Below are 27,234 nucleotides of genomic sequence, written 5' to 3'. Positions count from 1 at the left end.
TTTTTTCACACCACTAAATAAAGTAAACAAACAAGTCAGATCTTGCGATGAAAATCCAAGATCCTCAAAATGATAAGAAGCACTGTAATGTTTTTAAGACCTACTGCAAAATCAAAGATTGTTTATACTGGATAACAGGGATTAGGTCTAAAACTATTGATTAGTTTGTTCCATTATTCAAATAATCAGATAAAACATACTTTTTAGCATTAATGCGTATTTCAAGAAAAAAAAACAAAAAAAACTATTGTTTAGCTTTTTTTCCTAATAAATGCACATCACCGTTGTGTGTATTATTAGGAAACATGAACAACTATGCACTGTTGGCCACCACACAGATCAATCACAGCACCCACACACCATTGCACTCATGTGCGCTCTATTGCTAACCTGACTCTCACCACATCCTTGTAGTTCACTGAGTTCCACACAAGGATCTGGGAGTTATCAATGGGAGATGTATTTCAGAAGGTGGGGCCTTGTAAAAAAGTCATTGTATGTGATTGGATAAACCAGTTGTCCGTTATCTTGAATGACGTGCTACTTCAACCACTCACATCGAAATCAACCCGTGACCTGATGAGAGCCACGCTGGGAAATCAAAAACAGAACAGCAGACGTATTGGATAACGACAGAGCGAAAGGTAATATTAAATATATTATATTATATTAAATATTGAATAGATTAAACCAAACAGTTGCAATAGCAGAATCAATGTCAGCACACGACTCCTCGCTTTCGCCATTGTTGTTTGAATCAAACAATCGCTTCAGCGCTATGTCACATCTATGAAATCCCACCAAGCGATCCTGATTGGTTCATTATTTTTTGATATCTTGAAGGAGTTTGCATTGCCTTTGAGCCCAGATCCTTTTTTGGAGCTCAGCGAACTCCAAGGATCTGGCGAGAGTCAGGTTACTCTATTGCAGCGGCCGTGTGGAAACTTTGTCCGTGTGTTTAAAGTTCCAGGCACTTCGTGCGGTTCGATTTCATCGATTTGTATTGGATACACTCATTAAACGATACATCGAAGCAACAGAATATAAATGTGACGGTCTCACGCCGTCGCGTGGGTTCCCAGGACCACCAAGCACAGACATTTTGCGAGCAGGTGTAGACTTCTTTATTTTTCAATAAGAAAAGTTTTTTGCGGGTTGCTTTTCAGCTCTGCCTCTCTAACTGCTCGCTCCTCGGTTCCGCTTTTCAGCCGTCCGCGTCGTCTGCCTCTCGCTCTCGCCCGCACTGCATGCGTTGCTGCTTGCTCAGTTGTTGTCTCTCCCTATCGTTCCTTTTTACCCTCCTCTGCTGCTGCCCTTTTATACAGCGAGAGGAGATTCATTAATTGTGTACAGGTGCGTGATCCACGCACCTGATCTCGATTGCGGCGTCGCTCCCGGCACGCTCCGCCTCGCCGCTGGCCGTCCACGCCTCCATCTTGGGCCGGGCTCGTGCCCTGTCTCGCCGTCGGACTGCCAGCCCCGCCTCTCCACAATAAATTAAAGTTTTTTTCCAATCAAATTAATCGAGTTTGACCTGTAATTGTACTGCAAAAATAGACTGAGACAATCAATAAATAAATCAAAATTTATTTATAAAGCCCTGAGTCACAAGTGTCTCAAAGGGCTGCACAAGCAACAACGACATCCTCGGTTCAGATCCCACATCAGGGCAAGAAAAAACTCAAACCCAATGGGATGACAATGAAAGACAGTGGAGGGCACCGCAGATTTGGGCGACCGGTGCAATGGACGTCAAGTGGATCTAGCATAATAGTGTGAGAGTCCAGTCTATAGTGCATGGGTGTCAAACTCTGGCCCTTGAGGCAATATCAAATTAACATTAGAGCTGGCCCGCCACTGTAACACTGCATTCACCACTAATACTCATACTTGTCAACCCTCCCGATTTTCCCGGGAGACTCCTGAAGTTCAGTGCCCCTCCCGAATTTCTCCCGATTTCCACCCGGACAATAATATTGGGGGCGGGCCGTAAAAGCACTGCCTTTGGCGTTTTCTACATGTCGCCACGTCCGCTTTTCCTCCATACAAACAGCGTACCGGCCCACTCACATAATATATGCGGCTCATACACACACGCACAAGTGTATGCAAGTCATACTTGGTCATCAGCCATACAGGTCACACTGAGGGTGGCCGTATAAACAACTTTAACGCTGTTAAAAATATACGCCACACTGTGAACCCACACCAAACAAGGATGACAAACACAATTCGGGAGAACATCCGCACCGTAACACAACATAAACACAACCGAACAAATACCCAGAACCCCTTGCATGACTAACTCTTCCGGGACGCTACAATATACACCCCCGCTACCACCAAACCCTGCCCCAACTCAAACCCGCCGCCGAAAAGAGGCATTCAGTTTGTATTTTTATTTTATTTGATATGCCATTGATATTTTTTTATTTTTATTTTTTTTATTTATATATATATATATATATATATATATATATATATATATATATATATATATATATATATATATACATATATACAGTGGGGCAAAAAAGTATTTAGTCAGCCACCGATTGTGCAAGTTCTCCCGCTTAAAATGGTGACAGAGGTCTGTAATTTTCATCATAGGTACACTTCAACTGTGAGAGACAGAATGTGAAAAAAAAATCCAGGAATTCACATTGTAGGAATTTTAAAGAATTTATTTGTAAATTATGGTGGAAAATAAGTATTTGGTCAACCATTCAAAGCTCTCACTGATGGAAGCAGGTTTTGGCTCAAAATCTCACGATACATGGCCCCATTCATTCTTTCCTTAACACGGATCAATCGTCCTGTCTCCTTAGCAGAAAAACAGCCCCAAAGCATGATGTTTCCACCCTCATGCTTCACAGTAGGTATGGTGTTCTTGGGATGCAACTCAGTATTCTTCTTCCTCCAAACACGACGAGTTGAGTTCATACCAAAATGGATACATGGATGATACAGCAGAGGATTGGGAGAATGGCATGTGGTCAGAAGAAACCAAAATAGAACTTTTTGGTATAAACTCAACTTGTCGTGTTTGGAGGAAGAAGAATACTGAGTTGTGAATTCCTGGATTTTTTTTCACATTCTGTCTCTCACAGTTGAAGTGTACCTATGATAGAATGTACAGACCTCTGTCATCATTTTAAAGGCCTACTGAAATGAGATTTTCTTATTTAAACGGGAATAGCAGGTCCATTCTATGTGTCATACTTGATCATTCCGCGATATTGCCTTTTTTTTGCTGAAAGGATTTAGTAGAGAAAATCGACGATAAAGCTTTTGGTACTTCCTGAAAAAGTCTCGCCTTTACCGGAAGTCGCAGACGATGACGTCGCAAATGTGGGGGCTCCTCACATATTCACATTGATTTTAATGGGAGCCTCCAACAAAAACAGTGATTCAGACTGAGAAAACAACAATTTCCTCATTAATTTGAGCGAGGATGAAAGATTTGTGTTTGAGGATATTGATAGAGACGGAATAGAAAAAAAAAAAAAAAGACAAATAAAAAACGCGATAGCATTTGGACGTATTCCGATGTTTTTAAACACATTTACTAGGATCATTCTGGGAAATCCCTTATCCTTCTATTGTGTTGCTAGTGTTTTAGTGAGTTTAATATTACCTGATAGTAGGAGGGGTTTGTCCACGGGTGTCGACGCCAGCTGTACGGACGACACGAGCTCAGCTGATATCCGGTAAGTGGCGACTTTTTAACCACAATTTTCTCACCGAAACCTGCTGGTTGACATTCGGTTGGGATCCTGTCTGCTTGACCTCACTCTGAAACATAGTAAAGTTTCAGCTCCGGGAATTTTAAACAAGGAATCACCGTGTGTTTGTGTGGCTAAAGGCTAAAGCTTCCCAACTCCATCTTTTTACTGTGACTTCTCCAACATTAATTGAACAAATTGCAAAAGATTCAGCAACACAAATCTCCAAAATACTGTGTAATTATGCCGTTAAAGCAGACGACTTTTATCTGTGTGTGTGCGTAGCGCTCATACGTCCTAAAAACGCGTGACATCCTGCGTACACGTCATCATTACATGACGTTTCCAAGATGAAACTCCCGGGAAATTTAAAATTGTAATTAAGTAAACTAAAAAAGGCGTATTGGCATGTGTTGCAATGTTAATATTTCATCATTGATATATAAACTATCAGACTGCGTGGTGGGTAGTAGTGGGTTTCAGTAGGCCTTTAAGTGGGAGAACTTGCACAATCGCTGGCTGACTAAATACTTTTTTGCCCCATTGTATGTATATATATATATAAATAAATAAATAAAGCTACATACATTACAGGCATAATTTGATCAAACTTTCTTGTTCTTGTCAAAAGTCTAGCAGCCGCCTTTTGTACCAACTGTAATCTTTTAATGCTAGACATAAGGAGGCCCGAAAATAATACGTTACAGTAATCGAGACAAGATGTAACGAACGCATGAATAATGATCTCAGCGTCGCTAGTGGACTAAATTAAACAAATTTTAGTACCCTTCACCATTTAAACTTTTAGTAAAACGTGAGCACATTTACTAATGTGGTCCATGATAGAAGGTGTGTGTGAATGTGTGTGTGTGTGGATGCTGGTGTGTCATACACTGATGGGAAGTACAGTGTACTGTATGTGTGTGTCTGGGCCATCTGTTGTCTGAATTATTGAAAGGTGCAAAACCTGCAGCTTGAAATTTTCAGACATGACCTCGCTTTTCCGCTAGCACCAGCGGGCTTGTCAGCAGAAGGTCAAAACATGGTAGGAGGTGACCCCACAAAACATAAAGAGGGTGATGAGTAACCCTCTACACGACTACGCTACTGCAGCTAGTGCCGGAGTGACCGCTCACTGCAGCACTTCCGAAGAGATTCACGCTGCAATGCTACGTCACCACAATCGGAAGGAAGCTCCACAGTGTGTTTGTGTGACCCAGATACCACACTTGCATACTACTCTACTTTTGTATATGTGACCTAGAAACATGCATATGCCTCAACCATTCCCACATATGAAAATACTGCTCTTAGCGATACCAAGTTGCCCTACATGTGACCCACTGAACTACACAGTGTGTTGCTTTAGTGCAGGGGTGCCCACACTTTTTCTGCAGGCGAGCTACTTTTCAATTGACCAACTCGAGGGGATCTACCTCATTTATATATATCATTTATATTTATTTATTTATGAAAGAGACATTTTTGTAAACAAGTTAAATGTGTTTAATGATAATACAAGCATGTGTAACACATATAGATGTATTTCTTTCACTAAGACAAGAATATAAGTTGTTGTATTACCTGATTCTGATGACTTGCATTGATTGGAATCAGACAGTAATGATGATAACGCCCACATTTTCAAATGGAGGAGAAAAAAAGTGGTCCTTTCTGTACAATACCACATGAAAATGGTTGGTTTTTGGCATCTAATTCATCCAGCTTCCATACACTTTACAAGAAAAACATTGGCGGCAAATTCCGTAGCTTGCTTGATTGACATTCACGGCACCCGAGGGTCTTGTGAGATGATGCTGGCTGCTGCCAGTTCATTATTATGAAAAAATGACAGAGAGGAAGGCGAGAAACACTTTTTATTTCAACAGACTTTCGCGCCGTCCCTTCCGTCAAAACTCTAAAGGCCGACTGCACATTTCCTATCTTCACAATAAAAGCCCTGCTTCATGCTGCCTGCGCTAACAAAATAAGAGTCTCGGAAAGCTGGCGTGCACAAGTGATGTGCATGCCAACTTTCTGAGGGATCGCTTGTGCACGCCAGTTTTCCGAGACTCTGTATTTAGTTAGCGCAGGCAGCATGAAGCAGGGCTTTTATTGTGAAGATAGGAAATGTGCAGTCGGCCTTTAGAGTTTTGACGGAAGGTACGGCGCGAGAGTCTGTTGAAATAAAAAGTGTTTCTCGCCTTCCTCTCGGTCATATTTTAATAATAATGATCTTGCAGCAGCCAGCGTCATCTCACAAGACCCTCCGGTACCGTGAATGTCATTTAAGTGACGTCTTGGTGAAGATTGATGATCACTAATTTTTAGGTCTATTTTTTTTAAAAGCATGGCTTGAGATCGACTGACACACCCCCCGCGGTCGACTGGTAGCTCGCGATCGACGTAATGGGCACCCCTGCTTTAGTGCTTTCAAGTCACTTAATCATTCATGCTCAAAGACAACAGAGTAATAATAATAATAATAATAATGGATTAGATTTATATCGCACTTTTTCTATTGTTATATACTCAAAGCGCTCACAGAGATGTGGGAACCCATCATTCATTCACACCTGGTGGTGGTAAGCTACATCTGCAGCCACAGCTGCCCTGAGGTAGACTGACAGAAGCGTGGCTGCCAGTTTGTGCCTACGGCCCCTCCGACCACCACCAATCATTCATTCATCATTCATTCACCGGTGTGAGCGGCACCGGGGGCAAAGGGTGAAGTGTCCTGCCCAAGGACACAACGGCAGCGACCTAAGTCCCTAAGTCAAACTGTGGCCCTCTTTAAAAAAAGGAAAATAATAAAAGTGTAAAAAAAACATTTTTTTAAATAGCTTGATTGGCACCGCTAAATTGGCCCTAGTGTGTGAAGGTGAGTGTGAATGTTGTCTGTCTATCTGTGTTGGCCCTGCAATGAGGTGGCGACTTGTCCAAGGTGTACCCCGCCTTCCGCCCGATTGTTGCTGAGATAGGCGCCAGCGCCCCCCGTGACCCCAAAAGGGAATAAGCGGTAGAAAATGGATGGATGAAGGTCTATAAGTGATTAACAATTCCAGAAAGGAGATAACCTCCAATTTCACACAATGTGGACACAATTTTTTTCACAAAAAAGAATGGAAGTATAAAGAGTCACTTCTAGGTCCAAACTATTGGTGACAAACTATAATAATATAAAGAGTCACTTCCAGGTTCAAACTATCGGTGACAGACTACAATAATATAAAGAGTCACTTCCAGGTTCAAACTATTGGTGAGAAACTTTAATAATATAAAGAGTCACTTCCAAGTCCAAACTATCGGTGACAAACTATAATAATATAAAGAGTCACTTCCAGGTTCAAACTTACCGTGACAAGATAACTACAGCAATGTTTCAAGTATTTTAAGTGTATAACAGTGACGTGCGGTGAACTAAACACCAGGTGAGGCATACATACTTTTTTTTTCTTTTTTGCTTTAATTCATACGTGCAGCTCTAGTCATTGTTGATTTAGGTTGCACATTAGAGTTACAGGGGACAAAAAGTTATTCGCTTTCATAAAAACGTTTTCATAATGATATTATGATATGATAAATGGGTCCAAAAATACTTTTTGTTCCCATTTGCTTTTAACAAAATAAATCAAGTATTGTAAGTGTATATTACCTTTCTGTATTTGTATCTAAAGCAGCAATAGCTATCCACCATGGAAACGTACTTTGTATGATCGCATTCATTTTGTCTTAAAGTCCAGTTTAGAGAAGTATTTCATCTTGGATACAGTATATAATCATCCATATAGGCAGAAACATTCATTTAATTCAATTTCATTCCAAGAAATTAAACAATATTTTTGCAACCGACAAAAAAACCCCCACAAAGGCTGGCTTATGCTAATAAAAATGTAATATTTGTTATTAATACAGTTAAAAAAAAAGAAATTAAAAAAATGCTGGCTTACGCTGGAGAGACCTATGTCCTCTAGCTTGAGCACCCCCACTTCTCCCAGTGTGGCGAGTCAGAGTAATACTGAGCCATTGAACTGCAAGTTGACAATATATCGCCCCCTACCTTGAGGCAGAGGTACTTGCTGCCTCAAGACCTGCCTTTTCCAAGTGGCAACAAGCATGCGCCCCCTCGCACGCACACCCAATACACACTGTGTGTAGCCGTGGAGGCACCGCCTATGTCTGCCTCACTTCTCATCTGCTGCATTGTTTTGATCAGGAAACATGGAATTTCTGCGATTTTGACCATGAAAATTACCAAAATATACAGGAACAACACCATAATCACATAGAAAGCATAAACTAAAAGAGGAATATTGAATCTTATTTTATTTTATTACTTAATTTTGGAACATTTCATGGTTAAGCCACCTGGTGGCAGGTGAGGCACTGCGTCACTTGTCTCCCCTGACAGCACGTCACTGGTGTATAAATATGTTAGCCACTGTTAATACTAAAAAATTCAAACAATAAAAATGTATGTTGAGTAAGACAAAAACAAAAAATATGTTTTTCCCCATGAAAAAGTCTCATGAAGAAAGACAGCTTGCTTAACAGAGTATTTGGGGCCTGAATCAAGCCAGTCAGAGATTTTCTTCCAGTCACTCACACGCAAAAGTGGACTTTGATTTTGTCTTATAAGTGAACTGCACTTTTTGGGGGAATTTTGCCTATAATTTACAATCCCTTTGAGAGACAAGAACACATTGTTTTTATTTTTTTAATGGCCCCTTGCTCTTAAATAAACGTAAATAAAAGTTTGCTTACAATGGAGCCAGCAAGAGCCATGACTTCATTGCGTCTGTTGGGTTCATTCTGACCATAGAAACCACAAATAACATCCAAAAAGCGCCATAATCACTCCATTTACATTTTGTGACCTGAATATTAAACAACTTTTAGTAATATTGTTATTATAAGCGCTAACGTTAAGGACCTGCATTGATCAGAGAGAGGCAACTTCCTTATGCTGCTGTGTTGACAACAGCTGCTGAGCTGCTTTCTCGCCTCGGAGCTCATGAAAGTTATTTCTAGATTATAAATCATGCCTCTCACTTGTATAATAAAATGATGTGGATATAAAATGAGAAGTTGATCAACTTTGACAGTCAATTTAGAATCAGAATCAGAATCAGAATTCAGAATCAGAATCAGAATCAGAATATTTTTTATTGCCATTGTTTGAGAACGGGTTCACAAACTCGGAATTTTTCTTGGTGCAATCGTGCAACATAGAAAACATATAAGACAGAATAGGTATTACGATGAGCTGTAAGTGAGCTATCAGATCTTGTTCTTGTTCATGTGTCTGATGGCCGAGGGTCAAAAACTGTTCAGGTGGCGGGAGGTGTGGGTCTGGATGGACCATAGTCTCCTGCCTGGGGGGAGAGGGGAGAATATCCCCTCTAGAATAGACCCAGAGATGTCGAGAAAAACGCACAAAAGACAGTGGTTTGCACATTTTTTTTTTAACCCTTTGCAAGTCATTTTAATCTAAATGGGAATACATCAACATCCTAACAGTCCGCATGCCAGTGAGATCAAACATTGTACAGTAAGTGATGTATTATTATGTTTGTTGGTGCTCATGAAGTCAGCATGAGTTGTAGTCAGTGTTGCAGTTCAAGCAGAAAGAAAAATGGTTGTGAAGCGTCTATTAAACTAAATGTGCCGCTGTATGCTTAAAATGAGCAAAATACATCATTAAATGTTATTATGAATGTTAATACATTACCTATATACTTACATGTCTTTATTACATGTTATTATGAATGTGACTAATGTACATGTATACTTACATCAAGTATATAATACATGTTATGAATTTTACGACATAACATATCTACTTACATCATGTATATATTACATGTTATTATGAATGTTACTACATTACATATATACTTACATAATGTACTGTATATATTACATGTTATTAGGAATGTTACTACATTACACTTATACTTACATCATGTATATATTACATGTTATTATGAATGTTACGACATTACATATATACTTACATCAAGTATATAATACATGTTATTATGAATGTTACTACATTACATATATACTTACATTATATAAATAGTACATGTTATTATGAATATTACTACATTACGCTTATACTTACAAAATGTATATATCACATGTTATTATGAATTTTACAACATTACATATATACTTACATTATGTATGTATTACATGTTATTATGAATGTTACTACATTACACTTATACTTACATCATGTAAATATTACATGTTATTATGAATGTTACTACATTACACTTATACTTACATCATGTAAATATTACATGTTATGAATGTTTCTACATTACATATATACTTACATCATGTATATAAAACCTGAATGGAATAGTTGGGAAGATTTTTAAGCGCTATATAGGCAGAATACAGCGACTTCCATAGGCTATGTAAGGATACATTTGCTCGCGTTTATTTACTAATTAGAAAGCATAACAACAATATAAAACATGTGTGCTTGTCTTACATGACGGTAGTGAATGATCGCCACAATTCAAAAAAATTGTGCAGTTCCCCTATGTTTTTTTCACAAAAACAAAAAAGCCTTATTTCGGGCTGTCTTATATTTACGTTGATAATGATCATTGAATATTACAGTATACTCATATATTTTCAATTTCTCCTCTAAACACCTCTTAAGGTGTACCTTTGTTGCAAAAATTGCCACAAAAAGCCAAATGTGTCGAGAGAATGCAGATTATGATTGATGAATGTTGGTTTTGTGCGACTTCAGAAAGACATTTTCCCAAATATTTTGCTTGAGAGTGTGCTCAACCTCTCCTTCTCCCTCCTCTGACAGCACAAGAATGCAGCGAGGACTGCAGGAGGGTTCCACCACCCAAACCCAAGAGGAACCCCAACACTCAACTCAGTGTCTCCTTCGACGAATCCTACATGAAAACCCACGCCTGCCCAACCAGACTGCTTCAACACGTGGGCCCAGCGTATGAGCGCAGCAGCTCTCCGCCGCAGAGCGACGACAGCCCCACGGACGACTGTGAGGACGAGCCGGTCTACATCGAGATGGGCGGCATTGATGTCGGGGCCAGGGAACTCTGCAAGAGCGAGGACGAGGAGCCCGGGGAATCGGTGTACGAAGAGATGAAGTACCCCATGCTGGATGATATGGAGTACCGTACCGACCCGGTGGGATGTCGTTCTGCCTGCCCTACGCCGGCCCCTTATGACCCGGAACCTCTTAGTCGGTGCTCCACCCCCAGAAACATTCCCTTCTGTGACATTCCCGCACCTTTTCCAAATTTACTTACCCACAGGCCTCCGTTGTTGGTGTTCCCCCCGGCCCCCGCCCAGTGCTCACCCAACTCGGATGAGTCCCCCCTAACCCCTCTAGATGTTACGAAATTGCCAATGATGGACAACCCATCGTCTTACAGCAAATCCCCAACGTCCTCGGCCGAGCCCCCCTCCTCTGCACACCTGCGTAGGGAGCTCACCGCCACCCCGACCCTCACCATCTCCGGGCGATCCTCCGCACCTCCGCTGCCATGCACGCTCTACAAAACATCGTCCTCGTCCTCCTATCAGCGCAGCCACTCGGCGTGCCCGTCTCCAGTCAGCATGGGCCGCTGTCTCACGCCGCTGAGCCTCATGCGCACGCCACCGTTTGACGCCACGGCGCCATTCCCGGGGGCGCTGCCGAGGAGCGCCTCGGCCACCCCTCACGGCAAAGGCTCACCGCCGCATGACGGCGCGGGTAGACTCCACGGTTCCATGCAGAACGTGTCGACGGGACGTTCACGGACGCCAACCAGCCCGCTGGACGAACTGACCAACCTGTTCACCACCGGGAGGAACATGCTGAAGAAGAACGCCAGTGGGAGAAAATCCAAAGAGCCTGGAGAGAGTGAGTCCTTCCACACGTCTGACTTTTATCCAATCCAATCCACTTTATTTATATAGCACATTTAAACAACAATAACGTTTCCAAAGTGCTGCACAGCCATGTTAAAAATAATATTAAAAAAACAATATTATGCTCCACCAATGACTGAATAAAAACAAAAAATAAATAGATATAAAACCAACATAAAAAAAACAACAATATAAAAACAAATGTGATTAAAAACTATTTTAAAGGGTAAAATCAATTAAAACAGTAAAATAGAAATCAAAGTGTATAAAAAACACAGAGGACAACAGAGGACAGAGGACCACACAACTCACGTAGTGTTAAAAGCCAAAGAATAAAAGTGGGTCTTAAGACAAGACTTAAAACACTCCACTGTGGAAGCAGTTTGAACATGGAGGGGCAGAGTGTTCCAGAGCTTAGGGCCGACCACAGAGAAGGCCCTGTCTTCCCCGGTCTTAAGTCTGGTCTTGGGCACCAGGAGCTGGAACTGGAATGTAAATTTGGATGAGGTCCGAGATATATTGAGGTGCCAGTCCATGTAAAGATTTAAAAACAAACAGCAATGTTTTAAAACCAATTCTAAAATGAACAGGGAGCCAGTGCAAACTCTGAAGAATTGGGGTTATATGCTGGCGCTTCCTGGCCCCTGTTAAAAGTCGTGCTGCCGCGTTCTGGACTAACTGCAACCGGGAGAGAGCTTTTTGGCTAATGCCAGCATAAAGTGCATTGTAGTAGTCCAGTCCACTTGAAATAAAAGCATGCATGACTTGTTCAAAAAGGTTAAAAGATAAAAACGGTTTAACATTTACTAAAAGACGAAGGTGATAAAAACACGATTTTAAAACGCCATTGACTTGTTTGTCTAGTTTAAAATCGCTGTCTATACCCCGTCATTAAATTTGTTGACTAACAACAATTACAAAATAACAGTAAATAATTGTTTTCTTTGAAAGTGATGAGATTGAATAGAATAATAGAAATGAGTGCTGTCAAATGATCATTTCTGATTCATCAGGTTACTTGGAAGAAGTGACCTGCTTCAAAATACCCGAAAATGTTCACATTTTATTGTGAGGTCATACACAAACACTTTTATCCATTTTTGACTACATATATGTCATGTAATTGCTCAAAATTTGGTAACAGTAGTCCCACAAAAGGTGTGTTTTGAAACAAAATGTGTCACTGAGCACACCACTCTCATCTTTGCACGGGCGTATGCACTGACCTGATTACTGAGCGTATCTAAGGTAACAAGAAGCATAATAATACATGATTAATCACATTCAATTTGAAAGCAGTAATAAAAATACAATACTTTTACAGTAGTACCTCAAACTACAAACCTAATTTGTTCTATGGCGGAGCTCTTAACTCAATAACTTAATCTCCAGTTGAAATTAATTTAAATCAATGGTGCTTTGTGCCCCAAAACAGCACATTTTTACCATGTAAAATGCCTTTTAAATAGGAAAGCAAACTTTTATATAAGAAATATTGTCAAAAAAGAATGCAATAGAAGGTACTACAAATAACTACAGTAGTTTTATGAAGTAATGTTATGATAATGTGCAGCATTTACCTTAGAAAATGGAATTCTTTTTTTTCCCCGTCAAACACACTATCAGCAGCTTTTCCATATTTTCACGGATAAATGTCCACTGTTTAGATATTACTTTAACATTCTTGGCTGGAATTATCAACTCATTTTGCTTTAGTACGGCACAGGCGAGCAGTGCTAAACTCGAATTGCTTCGCCATGTCGCTCTGCCCTTTTTTTAAAATGTATCTTCTTGGAAAACAGTTATTTTAATTTTTAGCCATGAGCTCATGCTAGTAAGTAAGACCAGATGTTTTGGTCAGACCTCACAGGTTTCACTGAGACATTTACTACGCCAACAATTAGCTGAGAGACTGCTCTCGTCTCAAAAATACTCTTTAGTTGAGGTACCACTGTATACAGAAAAAAAATCCAGAAAATGTTAAAAAAATAATTGAAAAAATCTAATAATCAAAAAATTAAATGTAAGAAATAATTATGAATGATATAAAAAAGGTAATTCATGTTTTTAGCGTGTGTTATTATGTGTTTGGTAATCAATCTATCAAATCAGATTTAAAAAATTGTATATCCCGGCTGACAATTTGACATTGTGCAACTAAAACAGCTATGTTTGCTTCCTTTATGAGGCAAGTCTGGGGGGATGAACAGCAGGTCTCCCAAATGGTTAATACAAGTACAACCCATTTATTTATTTATTTAAAGGCCTACTGAAATGAGATTTTCTTGTTTAAACGGGGATAGCAGGTCCATTCTATGTGTCATACTTGATCATTTCGCGATATTGCCATATTTTTGCTGTAAGGATTTACTAGAGAAAATCCACGATAAAGTTTGCAACTTTTCGGTGTTAAGAGAAAAGTCCTGCCTCTACGATGACGTCACATGTTGATGGCTCCTCACATATTCAAATTATTTTTAATGAGAGCCTCCAACAAAAAGTGCTATTCGGACCGAGAAAACGACAATTTCCCCATTAATTTGAGCGAGGATGAAAGATTCGTGTTTGAGGATATTAGAAAAAAAAAAAATAAGTAAAAAAAAAAACGCGATTGCATTGGGACGGATTCCGATGTTTTTAGAGACATCTAATAGGATAATTCTGGGAAATCCATTATCTTTCTATTGTGTTGCTAGGGTTTTAGTGAGTTAAATAGTACCTGATAGTCGGAAGGGTGTCTCCACGGGTGTTTTGACGCGCAGTGTCTCAGGAGAGTCGACGGCAGCTATGGACGGCACAAGCTCAGCTTTTCTCCGGTAAGAACTGACTTTTTAACCACAATTTTCTCACGGAAACCTGCTGGTTGACATTTGATAGGGATCCATGTTGGCTTGACCGCGCTCTGATCCATAGGAAAGTTTCACCTTCAGGAATTTTAAACAAGGAATCACCGTGTGTTTGTGTGGCTAAAGGCTAAAGCTTCCCAACTCCATCTTTCTACTGTGACTTCTCCAATATTAATTGAACAAATTGCAAAAGATTCAGCAACACAGATCTCAACAATACTGTGTAATTATGACGTTAAAGCAGACGACTTTTAGCTGTGTGTGTGTGCAGCGCTCATATTTCCTTAAAACCTGTGACGTCTTGCGTACACGTCATCATTACACAACGTTCTCAAGACGAAACTCCCGGGAAATTTAAAATTGTAATTTATTCAACTAAAAAGGCCGTATTGGCATGTGTTACAATGTTAATATTTCATCATTGATATATAAACGATCAGACTGCGTGGTTGGTAGTAGTGGGTTTCAGTAGGCCTTTAAATTCCGTATATAACGTAAAAGAGCTGACATTTATGCTAATCAGTTCATCAACCCAGTGACACAACTAAAGATAAACAACTGTGTCTCACATATTTCAGTAACTCAGAGCAGTTTTAACTTCTCTGCTTCCACTTATAATAGACAATACTAAACAGGCAAGAAGAAGAAACATCTATCCTTACTCTGCGCTCTTAGCAACTACAACATAGCAACAACGGAAGGAGGAGAAATCCCTCTTTCTTATTTGCAGACTGCCTCCATCTGGGTAAAGCAGCCAATCACAGCTAAGGACATGAGCAACACGCTCCTGATGTGGGGGTTAGCGCTATAGCGCTCGACTCCAATTTGACACCTCAACGGTGCATTACAGATGCCGCTTTTCTGTCCAATCACTGTATGGTTACAGCTGAGCCAATCAGGCGCAGAAGGAGATTTCACACTCAATATCGGGTGTTTTGATGTTGATGTTAATAGGATTTGAATACGTCACATGTCAGTTGTATACTCCACTTATGTATATGCGCTTTATAAACAGGTTGACAAGCCTTTTAAGGTAATTTAATTGGTGCCCAATGGGCGTGTGTGTTACATGAACAACCACACAATCAGTGTTCCCACTTTCCTTTTCTGAGGCGATGGAAGCGCCAAGCCTGACCCACATTACCAACTGGTTAATCACCTCACACAATTGCACACATGGATTGTATATGTGACACGTGCTTGCTATAGGCGCCATAGCGGAACACAATACATATTTCTGCCTTGTGATGTTCAATTGTGGATCTGTTATTGTTTGCATTCACACACAACAGTTATGTGTGTAGTACGAAAGCTGAGGCCGCATCTGGACCCATCACAAAGACGTTATAAGTTGTAATTTAAACAATTTTAAATTAATTTGTAACCTGGTCAGGTTTGGAATTTGAGTGATATTTTCATTTGCTGAATGTTATGGCTGAAACATAACATACAAACTTGGGATTTAACAATATGAACATTGTCATTGTGACCAAAATGATCACGGTTATTGGATAGGTTGATTGGCAACACTAAATTGTGAGTGAATGTGAGTGTGAATGTTGTCCGTCTATCTGTGTTGGCCCTGCCATGAGGTGGTGACTTGTGCAGGGTGTACCTCGCCTTCCGCCCGAATGCAGCTGAGATAGGTCCCCCCCCCCCCCCCCCCCGCAACTCTGAACGGGACAAGCGGTAGAAAATGAATGGATGGATTATTATTATCAAGGTATAGTTGAATGTGCTCAAACTTACTTAAGTAAATCATGCACACAACACGCTTTTGGACCATTCTAACAGGCATAGTATGAGATAAAACATATAATTTTGGACATGGAACATTTTGTCAAAATGGAAATAAAATCCAAGACTTTATTACATTATTTACAGCTAAAAAAAACATTACATATTCCTTAAATAAAAGTTCAATTTAATTTTTTTAAATGTAACTTAGAAATGTAGCTTTGACTGACTACACAGCTCCACCTTCAGTAGTGCATTGCAACGCTGCAGTGTCATCAGTGGCATCTAGTGGATATTTTAAGTAGTGCAGAAGTTTTAAAAAGATTATGGCGTAATATTATAGGAACAACAATACCAGCCAGCCATCCATTTCTACTACTTGTTCCTCTCTGTGTCGGCTGGTGCCTTTCCTAGCTGCACTCGGGTGGAAGGCAGAGTACGCCCTGGACAAATGGCCAGCTAGTCACATGCACACACCTGCCTAATGGAATATAATTTAAATATGAATTTGAAGAAATAAACTACAGTATATATATTTTCAAAGATAATAGTGTTGAGTTTATACTGACACGGTGAAATTGGTATGGATTTAATATGTAATATGTTATTTACTGTGGTTGTAGCTTGCACTCCATCATACTGTTTTTTTTTATGGTATCTGAACACCTTATGACACAGTGGGTGGCTGCTGGTTTTTCAAGTCGGGGAAGCTCATTTTCAGTTACTTTCTAAACACAAGTACAATCTCCAATAACCGATAAAAGTTATAAAGATGCTAAATTTTACAATGAAAATGTCACTTAAAGGATTGTAAAATTATACATATCAACTAGTAACAGAATGAAATTTGAAAGATGCTCTGGCAGTGGTTACATTCCAAAATGGCTGATTCACTCATTTTATTGTCAATCAGAAAGGGTTCAGTCTTAGACAGAACAACCAATCATCATGTAGAATCTCAGGTTCCAAGACAGCCAAGGCCAAGACCACTTTCCATACACGTCCACACATGCTCGGCGTCCGATAGGCGACATACAGCCGAGCTGGATCGGATTAGATTGTAGTGTTCATTTCTGATGTAAATATATCATAAGTGTTTCTCCTTTACTTTACAGCCGAGGTCAAAAGTAAGTCACACAGTGAGTCCAAGCGTGAAGGCAAGGAGCGCCACAGTCACAGCCACAGTAAGGAGTCCAAGCGAGAGTCCAAAGAGCGCCACAGCAAAGAGTCGTCCCATCGCAGAGACAGAGACAAAGACAGAGACAAAGACAGAGACAAAGACAGAGACAAAGACAAAGATAGAGACAAAGAAAGAGACAAAGACAGAAACAAAGAAAAAGACAGAGACAAAGACAGAGACAGATCCAGCAATGTGGAATCACTGTCTCACAGGCGTAACAGCAAAGACCGCAGTGCCATAGACACACCACCTGTACGCAAGGACAGCAGGGACCAAGGCTACAGCAGCGTTGAGCCCATTCCTACGAGAAGGGATTCCAAAGAGCGGAGCTGCAGCTCTGTAGAACCCATCCCGTTATTACGAAGGGACTCAAAAGAAAGAGGGAGCAGCAATGGAGACCTGCTGCTGAGACGAGACAGCAAGGACCGGGGTGGCGGACACGGAATGGAGTGTTTGCTGAAACAAGACAGCAAAGACAGACTGCTAGATCAGCCACCTGAACTGTTTCCAAGACAGGACAGCAAAGAGGGCGCTAGGAATGGTGTGGACTGCAGACATGAAAGCAGAGAGAGACTGATGGATCAGCCGCCAGAGCTCTTACCTCGACAGGATAGCAAAGAGCGAGTCAGGAACGGGATGAACTCGAAGCATGAAAGCAGAGACAAGCCCACTGAGCTTCTCCCCAGACAGGAGGGCAAAGACAGGGCTAGAACTACTGCAGAATACAGACACGACAACAAGGACTATCGACCTGATTTGTTACCTCGACAGGACAGCAAGGAGAGGGCAAGGAACGACATGGAATACAGACACGAGGGCAGAATAGACCAGCCTCCTGAGATCCTCCCCCGACAAGAAACATCTAAGAACAGCAAAGACAGGGTGGGATACGGCTCAGAATCCAAGCACGAGGGGAGAGATCGAAGCATCCACAATGGTGGAGACCTCCCTCCGCCTCTTTTACCCAGGCAGGACAGCAAAGATCTGAGCCGAACTGGCCTTGAAGTGAGACGAGACAGCAAAGACAGAAGTCTCAATGGCTCAGATTATCAGCACCAATATGACGGGAAAACCACCAAGAGCCCTACGACCATGGAGTACAGGTACAGACCAGACGGAACGCCGCGACGGGAGAACAGAGTCAATCACAACATGGACCCATCAAAAGCACATGAGAGAAACGGGAGCACAGTGTCGAGTCAGCATTCATCCACCACCACACCTACTCACAATAGCAGATTGACTAGCAGCCCCCCAATGACTGCGGGGAGCGGAAACGGTGAGTCTTCAGGACAAAAACAGACACAATAAGACAAAAAAAAAATCGCATTAATTTACCCTAAACACTTTGAGCCAAAAGCAGACATCGAGTGACTCACAGGGACACATAAGGAGACAGAAGTTGTCACTCATCCAACCATGTATTTTTTGATCAATTATCCAATTAATACTTGCAGGAGGGATAAACCCTATCCCAGCTTTCGTCATCACCCTTTTGAAAATATAAATAAATATACCGTCCATTTTATATTCCACTTACCCTGGTCAGGGTTGTGGGAGGGATGGAGCTAGAGATGGGTGATGAGGCTTAAAATCGATATTATGGTATATACTACAATGCAGCCCCATGTGACAATGATATGAATTATGAAATATTATGTGGCTTATGTTAATAATAGAATCATTTCACAACGAGTTACAAAGGCTCCTAATTTGGCTGCTGAAGTATGTGGTAAGGTAACATACATACATATATATATATATACAGTGCATCAGCAAAGTATTTACGGAGCTTCAATTGTTCCACATTTTGTTATGTTACAGCTTTATTCCAAAATGGAATCCAAATGTACTTTTGTCCTCAAAATTCTACAGACTATTAATAGCCTATAATGACAATGGGAAAAGGTTGATTAAAACATTTTGCAAATGTATGAAACTGAAAAAGCACATGTACATAAGTACTCACAGCCATTGCTCAATACTTTCTTGATGCACCCCAACACACAAAATTACAGCTTCAAGTCTTTTTGAATACAATGCCACAGGCTTAGCACACCAATCTTTGGGAAGTTTGGCCCATTCCTCCCATTGGTCCTGGAAAAAGGCATCCCGGTGAACTTGACTTAACCTGACAACGTTTTGTTTTTCGTAATTGTTGTCTTTGTAGATGTGAAAGCAACACCTAAATACGCCCGCTCACCTTCCATGCCCGCCAACCCTTCCCCGATAGGGACGCCGCAAAGGAGAGCAGCAGAGACTCACCAGAGCAAAGTAAGCAGAATGAAGTAGACTCTATCTAAAACATTTTCAATTACAATACAGCACTGACCTCCACTAGGGAAGAATTATTGGATGTGAAAGTGTAACTACGGTAGAACCTCAACTTACTTTGAACTAAAAAAAATTCTCAAATTAACATCACCTGTTGAAATGAATGAATTGATTGGTGCCCAAAATATCAGACATCATTTTTAAAAAGAAAAAAAAAAACGGATAAGAAATATTGTATGACAACAATACACTAGAACAGGGGTCGGGAACCCTTTTAGCTGAGAGAGTCATTAAAGCCAAATATTTTAAAATATATTTCCGTGACAGCCATATAATAATTTTTTGACACTGAATACAACTAAATGCGTGCATTTTTAAGTAAGACCAACATTTTTTACTATAATAAGTCTCCTATTCTTTTTAATACCATTGTTATTCTGAAGCTAACCAATAATAAATGAAATACTTCTGACTATTATTGCGACTTCTTGAACAGGTGTGGTAGAAAACAAATGGATGGATTAAAATGCATGAGAAACTTTAATATTTTGAACGTTATTTTTAACATTGAGATTACCAGCGGAATTATTCATTACTTATCGTTTAAAGCAGTGGTTCTCAACCTTTTTTCAGTGAATATCTTTTTAATTCAATTACCCCCTAATCAGAGCAAGGCATTTTTGGTTAAAAAAAGAGATAAAGAAGTAAAATACAGCACTGTGTCATAAGATTCTGATTTATTAAATTGTATAACAGTGCAACATTTTGCTCTTTTGTAGTGGTCTTTCTTGAACTATTTGGAAAAAAAGATATAAATATAACAAAAAACTTGTTGAAAAATAAACAAGTGATTCAATTATAAAATAAAGATTTCTACATCATCAACTTAAAGTGCCCTCTTCGGGGATTGTAATAGAGATCCATCTGGATTCATGAACTTAATTATGAACATTTCTTCCCCAAAAAAATTAATCTTTAACATCAATATTTATGGAACATGTCCACAAAAAATCTTGCTGTCAACATTGAAGATTGCATTGTTGCATTTCTTTTCACAGTTTATGAACTTACATTCATATTTTGTTGAAGTATTATTTAATAAATATATTTATACAGGATTTTTGAATAGTTGCTATTTCCAGAATATTTAAAAAAAATCTCACGTACCCGTTGGCATACCTTCAAGTACGCCCAGGGGTACATGCACCCCAATTTTGGAAACCACTGGTATAAAGCAATGTCAGTTAAGATTGATCTGGAACCCGATTCAGTAATCAAAAGAGCCACAGGTTCCCTACCCCTGCACTAGAATATACTACAAAAAACTATGGTAGTTGTATACAGTATTGTAATAATAATGTACTGCATTCACTTATGGGGAGTGGTCTCATATGCAAACACACTGTCATGGATAAATGTCTGCCGTTGGTATATTATTTTACCATCCTTGGGTGACGTTAAACTCATTCTAGAAGTGATACGCTCAAATTGCTTCGCCAAGTTGGCTATACACTTTGATGATTTCTTTCTTTAGTTCAAAGAACGTCAGCCATTTCTCCTTGGCAGCACTGTCCTTCACACTCACTTGTGCCTTCCCAAAGTCGATGTCGAGTTATAAGCTAATGCTAGCAAGTAAGAGCGGAGGTTTTGTGTGCATCTTACGAGGTTCACTTTGACGCCGACTACAAACCCCGTTTCTATATGAGTTGGGAAATTGTGTTTGATGTAAATATAAAAGGAATACAATGATTTGTAAATCCTTTTCAACCCATATTCAATTGAATGCACTACAAAGACAAGATATTTGATGTTCAAACCCATAAACTTAGTTTTTTTTGCAAATAATAATTAACTTAGAATTTCATGGCTGCAACACGTGCCAAAGTAGTTGGGAAAGGGCATGTTCACCACTGTGTTACATCACCTTTTCTTTTCAAAACACTCAATAAACGTTTGGGAACGGAGGAAACTATTTGTTGAAGCTTTGAAAGTGAAATTCTTTCCCATTCTTGTTTTATGTAGAGCTTTAGTCGTTCAACAGTCCGTAGTCTCTGCTGTCGTATTTTACGCTTCATAATGCACCACACAATTTCGATGGGAGACAGGTCTGGGCTGCAGGTGGGCCAGGAAAGTACCCGCACTCTTTTACTACAAAACCGGGCTGTTGTAACATGTGTCTTGGCATTGTCTTGCTGAAATAAGCAGGGGCGTCCATGGTAACGTTGCTTGGATGACAACATAGGTAGCTCCAAAACCTGTATGGACCATTCAGCATTAACAGTGCCTTCACAGATGTGTAAGTTACCCATGCCTTGGGCACTAATACACCCCCATACCATCCCAGATGCTGGCTTTTGAACTTTGCGCCTTTAACAATCCGGATGGTTATTTTCCTCTTTAATTTGGAGGACACCACGTCCACAGTTTCTAAATATAATTTGAAATGTGGACTCGTCAGACCACAGAACACCTTTCCACTTTGCATCAGCCCATCTTAGATCAGCTTGGGCCCAGCGAAGCCAGCGGCGTTCCTTGGTGTTGTTGATAAATGGGTTTTGCTTTGCATAGCAGAGTTTTAAGTTGCACTTACAGATGTAGCAACCAACTGTAGTTACTGACAGTGGTTTTATGAAATGTTCCTGAGCCCATGTGGTGATATCCTTTACACACTGATGTCTGTTTTTGATGCAGTACCGACTGAGGGATTAATGATCCGTAATATCATCGCTTACGTGCAGTGATTTCTCCAGATTCTCTGAACCTTTTAATGATTTTACGGACCGTAGATGTAAAATCCCAAAATTCCTTGCAATAGCTCGTTGAGAAATGTTGTTTTAAAACTGTTCGACAATTTGCTTACAAATTGGTGACCCTCGCCCCGTCCTTGTTTGTGAAATACTTAGCATTTCATGGAAGCTGCTTTTATACCCAATCATGGCACCCACCTGTTCCCAATTAGCCCGCACACCTGTGGGATGTTCCTAAATAAGTTTTTGATGAGAATTTCTCAACTTTATCAGTATTTGTTGCTACCTTTCCCAACTTCGTTGTCACGTGTTGCTGGCATCAAATTCTAAAGTTAATGATTATTTGCAAAAAAAAAATGTTTATCAGTTTGAACATCAAATATTTTGTCTTTGTAGCATATTCAACTGAATATGGGTTGAAAAGGATTTACAAATCATTGTATTCCGTTTATATTTACATCTAACACAATTTCCCAACTCATATGGAAACGGGGTTTGTATGTTTATAACCCAAATGTTGACATGCAACTAAGCCATAACAATTAGCCTAGAGGCAGCTTTTATCTCAAGACATTCCTAAGTTGAGGTACTACTGTTTTAGGAAAAAACAACATGGCAAAAACTTCATTTGTGGTAAATACAGTTGATGAATGAATACATTGTCCCTCAGATGCCCCAAATGCCATGGGTATGTGGCGACAGTACCATGCTGGAGCAGATCGAGAGGAAACGTACGCTCTGCAAAGAAATCCGCTCCAGACAACATCCGCACCTACAGAGATATCTGGAGAGGCCTCCTACAGACTGGAGCGAGGACAAGCAGCCCGAGCGGAGTCAATGCAAGCAAGAGAGCACCTCTGTCCTCCCCGCTTGTGGGAAAAGAAGCGGGGGGAAAAAGATCCGTCCTCCCCCTTACCCGACACAAACAACCGTCTTCTGGGACACTGCTATCTGACTGCATCTGCCACGCACAAATCCCAGAATTAAGCCCCTCCCTCTCCACGCCGATTAGAGCACCGTGAGGGGCTTGATGCTTGCTTACCATAGCAATATTTCTGCCTCTTCAGGTTGTCATGTTTTCTTATCATCGCTGGTATGATATTTGATATTTTTCTATTTTCTTGTGGCTGGATACTTGTAATATAACTAGTAGAGTAGATATTTGATGAATAGATATTTTCTAAATCAGATGAAAAAGTATCCTAAATTATGTACAGTAGATGTTGATGCAATCTTATCTTATCTTCATTTATGTTTCTATTGGTTCCTTTGAGCTGGACGCATAATCAATGAATACTGGTACTGTTGTAGCATCATTTTCTTATGCCCAACTCTTTTTTTTTTTTTTTCGTGCGTGTGCTTGCTGGCACTAAAATGAATCGACTCTTCACTTTTGTCTGCATTTGTTTTGACATTTTCACTGTTGTATTGAAAGTTTAGAGAGTGGGATGGGTATAGGCCGTTGAAGAAGAAATTGATAGTCAAGGCAAAATGGAGTGCACTACCTGGCTGCAACCAGCAGAGGCACTGTCAATATCATACAATAGGTTGTATTCAGTCACATGACTTTAGAACGGAAATGAACGAATTGGTGGGCCACCAAACCAGCATTGCTGACCCTGCAACCGGTTTGCACACTGCAACCGTGTGCAAACTATTTAAGAATGCAAGGGGCCTAGTTCTTACCACTAAAAATCAAACTATGCAATAGAATTGATCCCTGTATGTTATCAAAAAAAGATGTGTCAAGTAACCAGACACGTCCAACTATCTGGTGCTCCAGACATCATTCGACACAGCGAAACAGATGAAAGAAGCCTACAACTTCTTCTGTGGTTAGGTCAAGGAAACTGGTATCAAGACTCTCGCATAAATCGTGCATTGTTGTTGCTTGGGTAACGTTGCATTTCATGATTTAACTTTTCTTCTTGCGAGTAAACAAACTGCGAGTAACACACCATTGCCTGGATCCACTGTTTTTCATTTTCTCATTATCTTAAACACTTTAAAGGTAATCAGAGAAACCACTTTTTTTGGAATTTTGCCTATCGTTCACAATCATTATGAGAAACAAGAAGACAAGAGTTATAAATAAAAAAAATTAGTGTTTTGAAATTGTTTTAGAGGCGAGAACGGTGACTCTCATTAGCCGCATCTTTTAAGCGTTTTTTATCATCCTTAAAATCCTTTAAAAAAAATAATAATAAAATACAATTATTATGACTAATAGGCAAACAGGTGCAGTTTCCCTTTAAGACATGGCGGGTTGTAAATGAGACCGACAAGTAATCATAACTCTGTAAATGCACGGCCCGATAAGTTTTGGCCCTGTTGTCTTATTGTTGCACGCCTCGTTACTAGTATCCGTGGTTTTCCCCGTCTTTATCAAAGTATAACTAAAGGTGTCAACATTTTGCATCAGCTGATAGCTTTATTTATAATTGCTGCCTTTGTTAAAAGATGAACATTTTTCGATTTTGCTCACACTTGCTTTGTTTTATTAAGACTTGCCAAAACACTCATAGCAAAAATGCATTCTAAGAACTCTGATACAAGATAAAATACAAAAATCAAGACACTACTGAAACAGGAAATACTGAATGTTAAAAGTACATCTAGCAAACATTCAATCACTGCAAAATTTCTTGGACTTTCATTGGTGTGATATCTTCAAGAGCCACTTTTCTCCTCGTCGTTTCGTAAAATCTTGACATTTTTCGACCTTCTTGATCAGCTCTTGAGGAGCTCTGAAGAAACGTATCCTTTTCGCTATTTCAACAGTTCCAACAACCTAAAACAACGCACGCATAGGGCATTTTTCTTGGAGAAAGGCAAAAGGCTTTGACAAGAGACGCACACTGGCCCACCACTTTGAGACTCGCATTTTTAATGACGTCAGGTGAATACAACCTATTCGATACAAGCACAAATAGGGCTGCAGCTAGTTATTGAATAAATCAGTTCGATTAGATAAAAGCTTCACTTAATATTATGGTGTTTTGATTAAATGTTTACTGAGTGTAACTGTCAACAATGTGCAAAATTCGGAACTTTAAATGCGCGGACATAGTTTTTCCCCAATGCAATAGAGTGGATGAATTTGCCCTTAGTTAATCAATGCCATTAAACCAACTGTCCATCCTTGACTGAGTTCTCTCCAGCATGTTCTAGAATGTACAACAGTCAGAGCTAGGACACAAGCAGGAATCTTTGTATGCTTCAGTTTGTGAATTACGGTAACATGTCACTTTGCCTTTTTCAAAGGAAATCTGGAGTGTAGTAATGGGGTGGGGGGGCAGAGAAAGTGTATGTTTCTGTTGTATTTAATAGCGCCAACGCAGGTGTTTCTGGTAGCAAATTAGAATATTTACATTGTTAACAGTATAGTTTCCAAAACCAGCCAAAGCCTGTTGAAAACTGTGTGGTTGCACTTTTGGGTGTTTGCTTCTTTGAAATATTTGGGTTTGGTGGCAATAGCTGGTTGGTTGAACGCCAGCGCCTTTACTTTGCCACGCAGACTGCAAGCACCAGGACACGGTGTAAGTACTTGATGCCAACTACCAGCCTGTACAATCAACACCTGAGCTTTTAGGACATTTTCAGATTTTTCCTGCAGATTATGATAGCCATATGCACTTGCTTAATAAGAAATACCTTTCAAGATGATGCTTATATACAGTATATATTTTTGAAAACAGTTGCGTGCTGTGCCATGTTAGGTTTTATTTGGAGGTTAAGTTTAAAAAAAAAACAAAACGACTATTTCAGGATTGGCTGGGATGTTACATGCAGTCCTTTGTCAATTCGGCTGTGAACAAAGATCTAGGACCTATAGCATAGCGACACCTCAAACTAATAGACACAAAGGACAGGGGCCTCGAAGTTGTTTTGTAAAGGTAAGTGCACTACTCATCAAGTTCCATCACACCTAATCAGGCTGGTAACAATGTCCTACCCACCCCCCCGCCGCCCCCTTCGGCTCTCTCCCTCTACCTCAACCTGCTTACGTCATCTCCATTGGACCCCTCTTGCACATGAAAATGCAATGTCCTCATTGCCAAATGGTGTGGGTTTGACAAGTGCAGTAACCATATCCTCTGATGAGAATCAATGCTACCGTGTTGTATCAGTGTGTGTGTGTGTGTGTGTGTGTGTGGGAGAGATCTACGTGTTTGTGCGTGCCTAGCGACACTGTATGAAAGTCGATTCTTCTATTGAGAGAAAAAAGAAAAGAAAAAAAAAAAGATTGTTTTCATGATGTTGGCTTTGCCCAAAAGTCCCCATGATATTGCGGGGGAGGCTGTGGGTGAAGTTTGGAAATGTAACAATGATGATGTACAATCTTGTGTAAGTATAAACGTGCACTGTGAAAAGGTAGGGAGAGCACCGCACCGTCAGAGTCCTCTGTCTTATTGCACACAGTGTTCTCTTGTTTCTGCGTATTTTGAAGAAAAAGGGAGAAAAACATGTTTTAGGAAAAAAGTACTGTATTCTGATTGTCACTTGGGTTTGTTAAGAGAACTAAATAAATATGAACTTGAAACCTGCCATGGAATAAATCTGTGTAATGATTAATAGATTCTACTGTATAGTTTGGCTGGGGGTGCGACTTATACTCAGGAGCAACTTATGTGTGAAATTATTAACATATTATCGTAAAGTATCATTATAATATTATTTAGCTCATTCACGTAAGAGACTAGACCATGGGTGTCAAACTCTGGCCCGCGGGCCAAATTTGGCCCGCCGTGTAATATAATTTGTCCCTTGAGGCAATATCAATTTAGCATTAGAGCTGGCCCGCCGGTGTTATA

General features: G+C 40.1%; 1 protein-coding gene across 1 annotated transcript in view; it reads left to right on the top strand.

Moving 5' to 3' along the window:
• nyap2b (neuronal tyrosine-phosphorylated phosphoinositide-3-kinase adaptor 2b) overlaps nt 1-26,981 on the top strand; it is a 48,950-nt gene extending 21,969 nt beyond the window's left edge. Inside the window, exons 4-7 of the mRNA XM_061920090.1 lie at nt 10,564-11,628; nt 17,335-18,678; nt 19,570-19,673; nt 23,091-26,981. Of these exons, the coding sequence (XP_061776074.1) occupies nt 10,564-11,628; nt 17,335-18,678; nt 19,570-19,673; nt 23,091-23,375 (2,798 nt within the window). The 3' untranslated portion in view covers nt 23,376-26,981. The remainder of the gene's footprint in view (nt 1-10,563; nt 11,629-17,334; nt 18,679-19,569; nt 19,674-23,090) is intronic.
• Nucleotides 26,982-27,234: the final 253 nt, after the last annotated feature.

Source organism: Nerophis ophidion, linkage group LG14, assembly GCF_033978795.1.
Source record: "Nerophis ophidion isolate RoL-2023_Sa linkage group LG14, RoL_Noph_v1.0, whole genome shotgun sequence".
Taxonomy (NCBI): Eukaryota; Metazoa; Chordata; class Actinopteri; order Syngnathiformes; family Syngnathidae; genus Nerophis; species Nerophis ophidion.
This window is presented reverse-complemented; position numbering and strand designations above follow the sequence as displayed.